This window comes from Suncus etruscus, chromosome 17, assembly GCF_024139225.1.
Source record: "Suncus etruscus isolate mSunEtr1 chromosome 17, mSunEtr1.pri.cur, whole genome shotgun sequence".
In the NCBI taxonomy this organism is placed as follows: Eukaryota; Metazoa; Chordata; class Mammalia; order Eulipotyphla; family Soricidae; genus Suncus; species Suncus etruscus.
Window position 1 is genome coordinate 64,550,454 of NC_064864.1, and position 12,656 is coordinate 64,563,109.

The 12,656-nt window shown below is 41.4% G+C and overlaps 1 protein-coding gene across 1 annotated transcript in view; it reads right to left on the bottom strand.

Annotated features, from left to right (window-relative positions):
- The window catches only part of FAM204A (family with sequence similarity 204 member A), a 34,993-nt gene extending 23,150 nt beyond the window's left edge, over positions 1-11,843 (bottom strand). The window contains exons 1-5 of the mRNA XM_049764539.1: positions 11,523-11,843; positions 3,202-3,443; positions 2,574-2,661; positions 2,398-2,428; positions 2,117-2,216 (exon numbers count right to left, since the gene is read on the bottom strand). Coding sequence (XP_049620496.1) covers positions 2,117-2,216; positions 2,398-2,428; positions 2,574-2,661; positions 3,202-3,435 — 453 coding nt within the window. The 5' untranslated portion in view covers positions 3,436-3,443; positions 11,523-11,843. The remainder of the gene's footprint in view (positions 1-2,116; positions 2,217-2,397; positions 2,429-2,573; positions 2,662-3,201; positions 3,444-11,522) is intronic.
- Between the last annotated feature and the right edge of the window lie 813 nt (positions 11,844-12,656).

The following is a 12,656-nucleotide window of genomic DNA, read 5'->3' on the forward strand; positions in this document are numbered from 1 at the left end:
GTAAAAGCATTCAGCTAAAAAAAATGTGTATCTATATATTTATACTAAATCACACAACAATTCACACTAAAAAAAAAAAAAAAACCTACCAAAGACACTGTCTAATTAATCTAAAAATGATTAAGAGTGCCTCTTATTCATTAGACACACATAAAATGACTTTAAGCATGATTGCTGGTGAATCAAATAGATTCAATTAAAGAAGACAAAGACATTTATAAAGAAATAACTGGAATGCATCCTAAAGAAATTTCCCTTATGTTTCAAAATAAAGCTCTGATCAGTGACTTATTAGTCAGTCTCAAACTGCTGCAGGAACCGTGATTATACTGGCAGGTAAAATAAAAGACACTTAAAATTCACTCAGGCTACTTGGAACATGGCACCGAGCAGACACATCTATCTACTTTGTCAGGAAGCAGGAGGGTGATCCAGTCAATAGCTGGGTCTCAGTTAGGGAAACAGGATGGTCAAAGTGACCTTGGCCTACTGCTTCCAGCATGACCTGCTCCTGGATGCTTCTACCTCACATGGCCCCTTCTTTCCTTTCAATGCCCCCAAATGACAAGAGACCTGAGCAAGGCAAGAACACTTAGAAAACGCCTGCCAATCCCTGCACTGGTGAGGTGCAGAGAGGAAAAGTAATGTCACTAAGTCTGGGATTTGCTTCCTTGCACCCCACTGAGGCTCAGCTCAAGTCAAGCATTTCTGCTTGAGTGCTATGAAGGAGGCTTCTCATCCTAGGAACTGGTACAGACAGGAATCCTTGTCTCCCATTTACCAGTATTCAGAGACAAGATGACAAGGACTCATGCTGATCCTGGAGTCAAAAGGCTCCCATGAGCAATTTTGTCTGATTATAGGCAGAGAATCACAAGTTTTTGACACGATGAGTCAGGAAATGGAGATAGTGTCTCATACACGTGACCCATGAACAAAGTCCCTGAAGAGATCATAAACCTGGCCTCACTCCCAACCCCTCAGTGCTCACCTTTCACACTCCAGGAGTCTGTCAACATTCTCAACATAAATCTGGAAGCTACTCTTTCATTCAGGCCTCCACTCACTGTGAGCATCACCTCTGGACTGATGACTGGCAGGCATGACTCTAAAGCCTGAAGTGTCCTCTGAATTCCTGCCTCCTGTCAATCTACCTCATGTACCATCCTCACCAAGGGAACTTCAGCCAAGTCCCATTCAAAACCTTTGTCCCTGTCAAGCTTTCCTGTCTTCCTAATAAGCATCACTATTTGCATCAGAGCCCACAACAGAATCTTGAGTAGTTCTCTCCTTCCTCAGGCCCTCGCCACCACTTCTCCCCATACACAAGCAATCTAGAGGCAAATAAATGCTCCCACAGAATTCCTCAAATCCTTCCATTTCTCTCCATTTTCAGTCACCCCATTCTTGGTCAAACCCCAATCTCCTGTCCAGAAATTCTTTACTGTTCTTTTCTCACTAGCTTTTGCCACCTTCCCATCCATTCTTCATCTAAGAACCAGGGAAATCTTAAATCCTGGTACTCCCCTGAGTTAAAAGCCTGGAAAGATTCTCATGTGCAATGTGTCTAAATCCAATGTTGTACCATAGTCCTTAAGTTCCCACCAGGCTGCTCTCTGCCTGCCTCTCTTTACACCCTCAGGTCTCAGGGAAATGCCACCTTCAAAGAAGAATGACACCTAAACCAGCCTAACTTAGAGTGGGACTCCCACTTTAATTTTTCCACTAAGGCCCATTCTCTTTCTTTCTACCAAGTTGAAACTGTATTTGTAACCATCAACTTCCTGGTGTACTGAGCATCTATTCTGACACACTGGAGACCTTTTCACTTTTCTTTTTTTTTTTTGGTTTTTGGGCCACACCCAGTAATGCTCAGGGGTTACTCCTGGCTAGGTGCTCAGAAGTCGCTCCTGGCTTGGGGGACCATATGGAATGCCAGGGATCGAACCATGGTCCATCCTAGGCTAGCGCTGGCAAGGCACCTCTAGCGCCACCACGCCGGCCCCACCTTTTCACTTTTCCAAGGAATGAGAAAGATCTCCTAGGAAGGCTCATCAAAGACATTTCTGAACATTTCAAAACGGCAAACGGAAGATGTACCCAGAAAATAACTTACCTTCTCAACCTTTTTCTGTTTAACAGGAGGGTCAAACCTCTCATTGATTCCAAAATACTGAGTAAGCTCTGTCCACTGGGCCTCCTTGGGGGGCTGGTTGCTGCAGGAAAACAGGAATACAAAGACCAGATGTGCTTGTTTGGATTTTGACTCTAAATTGGTGACTGCAATTTACAACTAATGCTTAGGATGACCAGTTATCAGAGTTAGGTCATTGCAGCTACTCTCACAAATTTTGCATGACCTAGAACTGGAAAATATTTGCTTTCAATCTCACCTACCTCTGAAATTCTGCTTCATTCTTTGATTTACCTAAGGGGAAAAAATATTCACAAAGCATCAATATCTAAATATTTACTATTTCAAAATCAAGTCCATTCAAAATTTTAAAACTCCACGAACATTTAACTCTAGTGCTACTGCTACTTTCACTTGACATGCATTTAAAACAAAGCACCTTTTCTGGATCGTTTTCTTCTCTTCTCTCTGAGTCCTGAACTTGCGGTTTTCTGTTCAGAATGTTTTTTATGCAATTCTTGAAATTTCTATATAAAAGCAGAAAAAACAATACTTGGAATAAAACATTAAAAAGCCCACAAAAAGTGAAAATAATAGTCTAGCATATATAAGATGAATTCAAGCAGCAGAGTTCTTCTTGAGGTACCTCTTCTCTCGGATAAGTCAAAACTTTTTATCTTCATTTACTTCTAAATAAACCATCTCTGAAAGTGAGTGAAATTCAAGAACCCATCCATATAGATAACTAAGAGATAACATCAAGCTAGAAATTCCGTGTTTAACTTTTTTGGCAAAGTAACTATACCTACTTTCACTTTTCTCTTTTAATGAAAACCAAATGAAAGTCAAAGTCCAAACAACCAAATGATTAACCACAGACACAAAAAGAAGTAAATTGAGTCAATCCAGAATTTGAACAAGTCTCTCTCTCTCTCTTCCTCCCTCCCTCCCCCTCCCTCCCTCTCTCTTCCTCCCTCCCTCTCCCTCCCTCCCTCCCCCCCCCTCTCTCTCTCCCATTTTTTATTTAATCTCCCACCCTCCCGCCTCCCTCAGCAGAGAAAACCTACCTTCCACATATCTACAGGAATCCCAGAGGGACACTCTTCATATGCATTTACATTTGACTCTGAAGTTTGAGGCCCATCTGTCAGGCAATCTGAAGTTTCAGGTTCTCTACTGGTCCCAGTATCTTCTTTATCTTCCTGTAAATTAGGTCCAGAATTCTCTACTGTGGCTTCATCTTCAGAATCTAACTCAGCATCACTTTCGTTTAAGCCAGGAGGTAGCAGCCCGCTCCACATCTTTTCTTCTATAGAAGAAAAGATGAATTTAGACAAAATAAGGCAGGTGATGAATTTTAAAATCATTAAGAGAAACCCTAGAAGAAACCAGAGAGATAACGCAGTGGTAGGGCATTTGCCTTGCACGCAACTGGTTCAAACAAATTGTGGTTCAAATCCCAGCATCCCACATGGTTCCCCCTGACTGCCAGGAGTGACTTCTGAGCACAGAGCCAGGAGTAACCCCTGAGTGCTGCCAGGTAAAAGAAACCCTACAAGTCTAGTCATTATAGCCATGGTTTGGGTACAATCCATTTTTCAAAAATTTAAGGGGTATATATTAAACTCATTGAAATAAAAATATGTGCTTATATTGAGTTAAAAATGTTTCAAGTAGATTAAACAAGTTTGTTATGACACACCTATAGATTAAATACCTAAAAGAAATGGTGCCATTGTTAATTCCAAAAATATTAGCAGAAGCATATATTGTTCAATAATGTTAAGAATATGACAATATACAATGCAGGAAATCTAAGAATCATAATTCATGGGCCAAAATGATAGAACAGCAGTCAGGGCTCTTGTCTGGCATGTAGTATAGCACACCAGGAGTGATTCCTCAGCACATAGCTAGGAGTAAGGCCAAAGAACCAGAAATTATTCACAAGAAAATTTTTAAGCCACATGAGTAGCTTGAGAAAATGATAGTGATTAAAAAAAAAAAAAAAAAAAGATGTCCCATTTTTTAAATTTTATACCACTTGCTAAAATGCAAAATGAAGAGTGATCTTAAAATTCAGCCAAAACAACCAACTTATTTGAATAATAATAGAGTATATGAGAAACTAATGTTCAAGTTCAGGATAACATTTAGTATTAAGGGCCAAAGAGATAGTACAGCAGGCAAGACAGAAGCCTTGCATAAGGCCAACTTTCCTCGCACCCTATATGTTACCCCAAGTACAATCAGGAGTAAGCACAGATGGGTATGACCCCCACAAAACAAAACCAAAAAAAAAAAATACATTATCACTTAATATAGTCCCTGGATAGAGTACTATTATCTACTGCTAAGTTTAGTAAAAATTCGCTTTAGAAATGAAAGCTGTAATCATCTGCTAAGATGTTAAGTGAATACTTTCTCCACATGTCTGCACAACAAGCTTTTATTTTAATATATCTACTAAGCCCCAAACAGTTCATTCAAAACTGTTAGACTATTGTTTACTGTCAATCTAAAGGAACAGAACTTTCTGATGTTCCTACTATGACTAGTACTAAGGCCATCACTATCCCCAAAGATAAAGGGATCATGAGATCCTGCTTCTCTGAATAATGGATTCCTGAGACCTTTCTTGGACCTCTTTCCAGATCCGAAGAAAGAAATCTGGCATTTTGCAGTTTGGTTCCAACCTCATGAGCTATTACCTCTCTGAACAGCCTCACCCAAACTCAAATCATTAAGGGGATAAGCTCCTAACCCTCTACATTCCATCTGCACATCTCCATCTGCACAACCCTGACTAGCACATACGAAGGCAAAGAACTCATTTTAGAACTTCTTTGACACTCGATGTTCATCTAGTCATTAAATGAAACAGAAAAGGAAAGACACTGAGGTTTTTTTGTGTGTGTGAGTGTTCCTTCAGAAGCCCATGGGCTGAATGTTTGGCACTTCAGTGACCAGCTAAGTTAATCTGTTTTGAAGTTTCTGGTGTTTAAAGAGCATTTACTTAGCAACTGATACAAATCATTTACTTTCTAATTTTCAGAGCCTCACATGAAGTTTCTACTGCAGAATGGTGTCTGACTTTCAGAATGGATATTTATTCTGATTTTGAACAAAACCAGAAGCCTTATGAAGAGGTTCAATCAAGACTTCATTCACATAGGTCCCTCCAAAGCACTGAACCTGTTCTTCAATTTCATATGTGTATTTCTGTGTGTTAAGGGAAGACCTCAAACCACATAGGGCAGGGCCCCTCCTCAAACTTGGCCTGAGGATTTTGAAAGCTGGAATAGAGGCACCTTAAGACATTTTTGTTAGTGCCCAGAATATCATATAAAATATGCCAATACTGAGGAACATTTGCTATGCTATTATTAGAATATGCCTATGTGCCGAGGAAAAGGGATAAGGTGATAATTAGCTCCAACACAGCTTTGCCACTGGCCTCTAAAATACATTTCAGGACTTCAGGTTAGTAACAAATTTCATATTTCACTTTCTTAGCATAATTGGAGTTCTGGGTTTGAAATCAATTGCTTTTCTCTCTGCAACTACAACAGTTTGATTGTTTGTTTAAAAAAAAAAAATAACACCTTCACCCTAGCCACAGAATCTCTGACATGCCCACAGTGTTGTTGTTTTTTAAAGTTTCTTCCCCCGTCCATAAAATCTCTGACATGCCTACAGTGTACAGAGCATGTTTCAAGGCTTGCAAGAGACAACAGGCAAAAGCAGCCAGTTTCACGAAGCCCTTCAAAAGCAAGTAGCTCCTGGTTCAGCTACAAGTGCAGGACAGACACATGGTCTAAGCAAATGCTACTACACAGGACTAGTCAAGCTTAGGCTTCCAGGAAGTGCTTTATTGCAGTTTCCCATTTCTTCTTCCTTTTTTTTTTTTTTTTTTTGGTTTTTGGGCCACACCTGGCGGTGCTCAGGTGTTACTCCTGGCTGTCTGCTCAGAAATAGCTCCTGGCAGGCACGGGGGACCATATGGGACACCGAGATTCGAGCCAACCACCTTTGGTCCTGGATTAGCTGCTTGCAAGGCAAACACTGCTGTGCTATCTCTCCGGGCCCACAGTTTCCCATTTCTGACTGGCTTCTCGGACTTCCTCATTTGTAGCTCTGGTTGATGTGACACTGAGAACTGGATTTCCTTATGTGGCACTGAAATTTTTAAAACCCTGCCATTATCAATACTAATTACAGTGGTCAAAATAACATTAAAAAATAAAAAAAACCTATATTCCCTCGTAGGATCACTTTCTGTGCATGACACAGAAAAAGAGTAAAATTAACTTGTAAATAAAAATAAACTCTAAACACCAGATCTGTGAAGGGGATGTTTCTCAACTCAATTCTTGAACTGAATTCCCAACTCTTCCAAGTGATTGCCACTCTCCAATGGAAAAAGAAACAAAATAATAATAATAATAATAATAATAATAATAATAATAATAAACCATTCATCAGTGGTCATAGAGAAAGGACTATGTCACCAAGAACAGCGAAGCTCGGCTGTCCGAGGCTGAGATGAAGTGCAGCTGCTGCTGCCTGGACACTGACTGCCCTTGGACTCGAGGGTGCTGGGCAAATCCATCTGTCAAAGCAAAATTGCCGACAGAGGCAGGAGCTGGGCTCAGAAGACTCAACATGCCAGGACTTCTGGGTGTCTTCGACTGGTATGTTGGGGGTTCTGGGCAGGACAGCTAGCCATAGGCGCCCTGGGCTGACCACTTAGTCCAGGGGACTGAGATCCTCCCCACGCTAGACTGGTCTTCATGGCCACGCCTGGTAAATCGGGCCCTGGGGGGATGTGGGGGAGAGAAATTCCTCCCCTATGCATACTGGACCCCATTTAGGAGTTTTTTTCTTACTAGTATTCATTTTCAAACCCCCACCCACACGACATATATACTTTTTAACAACATCCAAAAATATTTTTAATTCTTGACTATTTCTATTTTTAAATATTAAAAATATTTTTAATTCTTGACTATTTCAGGGTTTCAAAAATTTCAGTGCCACATAAGGAAATCCAGTTCTCAGTGTCACATCAACCAGAGCTACAAATGAGGAAGTCCGAGAAGCCAGTCAGAATTCCCTTGATTTGGAGGATAATATTCAAATAGGTCTCTAAAATCAGTGTATGTGTAGATGTATATAGTGGTCCTCTTTGACTGCCAAGCCTAATCCATAAACAATTCATCTATACAATGTATATAGCCCTTCTGATATATTTCATCTCCCCCACACCAGAGCCCCTTCTACTCCCTCATCTCCCAATCCGGATTCCTTATCTTCCCCTCAATTAACCCTCATTACCCTCAGTTCTTTAATTTGTTAGGCACCAAGACCGACCTCCTGCCCCAACAGATTCTGTCCTTTCGCACACCCCTACAAAGCTCATCATTACTCCTTAACTCTCTCACCCCCAACCATTAGTACCCCACATTTACCCTTTTAACTTCAGTACTACACAGTCCTAATCACAAAGTCGTGCATTGGATTTAACAACCCCCAACTATTTCAAAAGACATAAAATGGACACATATGTCTTTTGAATATTTTATATGTATTTTCTTTAACAGCTATACCTCTTTCTAAATAATCTTTTACCGTGAAGATTCTACCCACTTTTTATCTTGTCTTCTCTTTGTGAGCTGTTCAATAAGGAATTTTGGTGGAAGAGTCCCTCAGTTTAATGCTTATGATTGAACCATGTCATGGGGATTGTTGGACTTGTTCTTATGGCCCATTGTTCCTTGTTTGCATAGGCACATTAAAATGGAAAAATACTATACATACAAATAAGTTCTTATCTAATAGAGATTGGAACACACAAATCTTGTAGTGCAATGGGACCTTACACCCTGAACATTGATGTAATGACCAGGCACAGGCCTCAGAAGAATGGGCATCTTCCATTCACCCCTGAACCAGGGAAGCTATCTATGAAACATCCAAGGCTTTTTGTAACAACACCTGGAAGCAATCCTCTACCACGGAAGACACTACCACTGCTCTGACATCGACCTGCTCAAAAGAGACTTCCCTTGACACTAAGAAGACTTGACAACAACAACGGACAGGGCGCTCTGCATTGCCCTTTAATTGTGAGGTGAAACGAGAAGACACTCCGCACCATCCTGACTGCAATATAGGGATATGCAGATTCCAGGATCTTTAATACAGAAACATGATACCAACAACAGAGACTGTGTGAAAAAAAAAAGTGTAATGGCACTACAGACAATGACTTGGATTGGACAAACTAGTTTGCCTGGAGCCTAGAGTTGGTCTTATGCCAGGAAACTTCAGGGATAGGGTCTCCTTGTATTTAGGCCAATGCTTTTCCTTTCCATGTCCCTCATATTTTGGTGGGCCTATGCAAACAATAATTGCCACTCTAACACCATTTTTACTGTGCTCCTTTGACTCTAATCCTTAAGAAAAGTAACCCACTTAAACTTTTGAGGTTAACTTAAACTAATATGCATGTGCATGGAAATGTAAAAAAGTACTTTGCCTTCAATGTTTAAGGAGTTACATAAGTTTTATGGCTTTAGATTGCTTTGTGTGCTGCTAAGAAATATTATGTACTACAACCTGGGGACTTGAGAGACAAAGTAATTGTACATGGGTTCTGTTTTATTTTTCTTAATGTTCTTTGGCTGAAAGTTCAAAGTTAAGATATCAGCAATGGGACTACTGAGAATTCTGTTTATGGGTGATTGTCCTTCCACTGTAACTTTACCTTGTCCTCTTTCTTTGCATTTTTGTTCTCATAATTAAAAATTAAAAATTAAAAAAGTGTCAATCCCACACTCCTCATTGGTTCTGGGGTCCTGTTTTGTGTGCTGGGAAGGCTGAGCCTCTATATTTGTGCTTAGTATCTCTCGCCAAATCCCCTCAAGAGTGCATTCCTTTATTTTTAGAGGTAACCATTCCAAAAGGACCTTTTAACAGTAACAAGTTACTCAGCCATTCTGCAGGGATGCTCTTCTTGTATATTGTAACCAGATCAATACAACAACCCATGCGCTAGATTCTTAATTTCACTGTTCAGCATGCAAATCTTATTCATTTTTAGTCCCTAAGGAATTAAGCCTTTCTCCTTTCCTAGAGCCTTTCCCTTTGGAATTATGATTTGTCTTTCCACAATTATTCTCTGCCCTCCCTACCAAAAAAGTCAGTGTATAGTACACAGTACCCATCTCCAATTCTGAGCTCAAATGATCTAGTAAAAACTAGGAACATTATTACTCTATCACCTCCTCTCAAAAGGGAGATTTCTTCTGCCCTTGAAAATCATCCTCAGCACAACTGGGCTGTTACTCCACAGAAAAGCATGACACTGTCCAGCAGTTTCTCCTCTAAGGTTTCTATAATTTTATAAAGATAGTTATAAAGATGACAGTTTCAATATTCAAAAAATAAAACTCCAACATTTTCTTTTTCCTCAAACAATATCCACTTCTGAATGGATGAGGAAATCCAAAGAGACATATTTCATCAGAATTTGTTCAGCAGAAGCTGACTAGACATGGACAGATCTGATTTTATACATATTCTTTTAATTTAAAAAAGGGCTCTCTATAGTGGCACCATCTTTCAAATTACAGCATCACAGAGGTATTTAATTATAATAAAAAGGACTCCGAAATGTGAAAAGATTGGCAACCAATGGTAAGACAAGAAAAACTGTTTTGAAAATCACAAGAGGAGTTTCCCATCCCAAACAGCACTGATCTGGGTTGGCACTGTACAGTTGGAAATTGAAGGGTTTAATTAGATGACCTCGAAGATAGCCTATAGTTATAAAATGTTCCTTTCAAGATCTTAATAGTGAATGTGCCCAAATGCCTATCATTTCCTTCTTTGCTATAATGTTGCATTTCCTCAATCAGACCTAAGACTGAGTAAAACCACAAAATATAGTCTATGAGGGTTCTCTCCTCAATCTAGCCACACAGTCATGATGAATAGTTTTCAGGAAGACTTTGCATTTCCGAAAGGACACCTAAAAAGAAAGCCTAGAGCAAAAGAAAGCAAGCTCAGTTATGAAAGAAACAAAACCAGAAAGAAAAAAAAAAAAAAGTAAAAGAGATCATGACTGTAGACAGCATATGTGAGAGGCTCTGATTTTTCCATTCATTCTTTAAAACCCTCCGCTAGGAATAAGTATTGAATCCCCTTTTACAGAGCAAATAACTAACCACTAACATTCTGACGTGATTATTTTTACAAAATTAGGGCACTGCGGGTTCAAACTATAAACTCCTAGACGTCTTACTGATATATTTTTTGATACACGAAGAATGACATCAGCCCGTAATGTGATTAAAATTAAAATAAAATTGTTAACAATTGGATTAGAAATATTGACTTCACTTTTAAATGCAAAAAGCTAGGTCAGATACTGTATTAAACCCATCCATCATCATTAGGTTCTGTACTACATCCATCCATCCATCATAATCATCATAAGTCACATAAGTCACCCATAAGTCATTATTGGACAATAATGTCACATTTTTCTGGAAGACTGGGTTAACTGGCCAACACCAAAGAGAGATTATCCTAGCATTATACTGGGTAAACGTCTCTCATTTCTAACATGCTGCAATTTCTATACCATTTTTCTCAAACGAGATGCCCAATTTCCCAACCAGGTCTTCCATTAGAAACTGAGCCCTGGCTGATAGGAATTGAATCCCAACTTGTACGAATATCATAAACCGCCGATCTCATGATCCTATTCAACTTTTCTCTTTTTTTACACAATCAAGTTTCTGAGACTTGGCATAAGTTACTCCATGAGAAAACTTCCAAGCGAGGATTCCTGTCAGCTACATAACAAAAAAAAAAAAAAAAAAAAGACCCAGGAGACATTGAGGAATGTCAAGGATTCAATGTCAATGTCCCCTAAGTCTCATAAAATAAAATAAAATAAAAAATTAAAAAGGCTGGGAGTACACCACTGAATCAGGGTCGCTATGCCTCTGTATTTATTTAGGTCATAAACCCGACCCCCAAGACCACCTCGATTACGGGAAAGGGGGTGCTGCTGATGAAAGATGAAAGAGGCTGTTTCTCTATGAAAGCGTGTCTGTCTGCAAAAGAAAGGGACAACACAACCAACACCCGTCAAGAGCGACTCACAACTCACCTCCCCAAGCCCAGCACGTCCAGGCTCCGTTTGCAGAGGGAAGGCCAGGCGCCCCGGGTCGGGGGCTAGACACTTGCAGGTTCAATTAAGACCTTTCCAGTTGGGGGGGGGGGGGGGGCACCAGCTGAGCTCCCCAGACCCCCGAGCCCCCCCACTAACTCCACTCCAAAGGCCGGGGATCCCTTTCCAGGACCCAGACCTCACTCAGCGCCGCCGGCTCGGGCGCAGGAAGGACGCGCGGCCTACACACCAGACGCTCCCCGGCGGCATCTCGCTCCCCGGGTACCGCGAAGGGGCAGCCGCCGCCGTAGCTCAGCGGGGTGGGAGCGGAGCGGAGAGAGCATCTCCCAGAGAAGCGCCGCTTCTGACGGACTGAGCGCGGCCGACGATCCAAGCCCCCCGACTTCCCCGTACCCGGTCGCAAAGCAGCACTAACTATAGAATTGGCGCCGGCCGGAAGGCGGCCCCGCGATTATTTATTTCTCCTCACCGATCGGATACCGGCTGCCCGGCCGCCATCTTAAGACCCGCCAACATCGCGCTTTCTCATTGGCTCCCGCCTCTCCGCCAATGGGATGCGGCCGTTCTGGCTGGCGGGTTGCTAGGCAACCGGCTGCGTTCCTAGGCAGGTCTAGGGACCAAGGAAGTCTGAGGGCCAAGGGGCAGTCTTGCTGCTTGCTGCTTTCTCCCATCTTTTTTTTTCTCCCCGTACTGGTTTCTCCAATCTCCCAGAAGTTTTCCAAAGGCTTTCTTTGTGCTTTCTCTTCCCCAGCAACGAAAGCTGCTGGTGTAGGCCTGGAACTGAGTTCGTTGCCCACCGATGGAGACTCTCATGGCTTGCCAACCCTCTCTAGGCCCTGCTCCCAAATTTGCCATTCGCTCACCTTTTCCCCTAATTCTCCTTTTCGATTGATTATCCATCCTCCCACTCCTGCCTTTCGCAGGTATTCTGTCAGCCTCTCGGAGAGGCTCACATGGGGCCCACTCCTTTCTCTCTTGCTGCTTCTAGAACCTTGGCTTGGTTCCTCCCAACTTCATTGACAGCTTCACTGACCTACTCCTTTCCTGCGCTAAACATTAGCTTATAGAGCTAATTTCTCCTCACACCTGCTGGTTTCTGGGCCTAGGGGAAGCACAGAGACTGAGCTGCAGGAAAAAAAACAGAACAAACCACGAAAAAGCACCACGAACAGAAGCATTAAGTGGAAAAAAATAATGGTTACATCTAAATACCCAAACTAAAGTCAACAACAATAGAATCAAGAGACCTAAACTAAAACAAGCTAAACATAAAATAGACCTGATACACTAGTAGTCCAGGGGGCTAAGGGTAGAGGA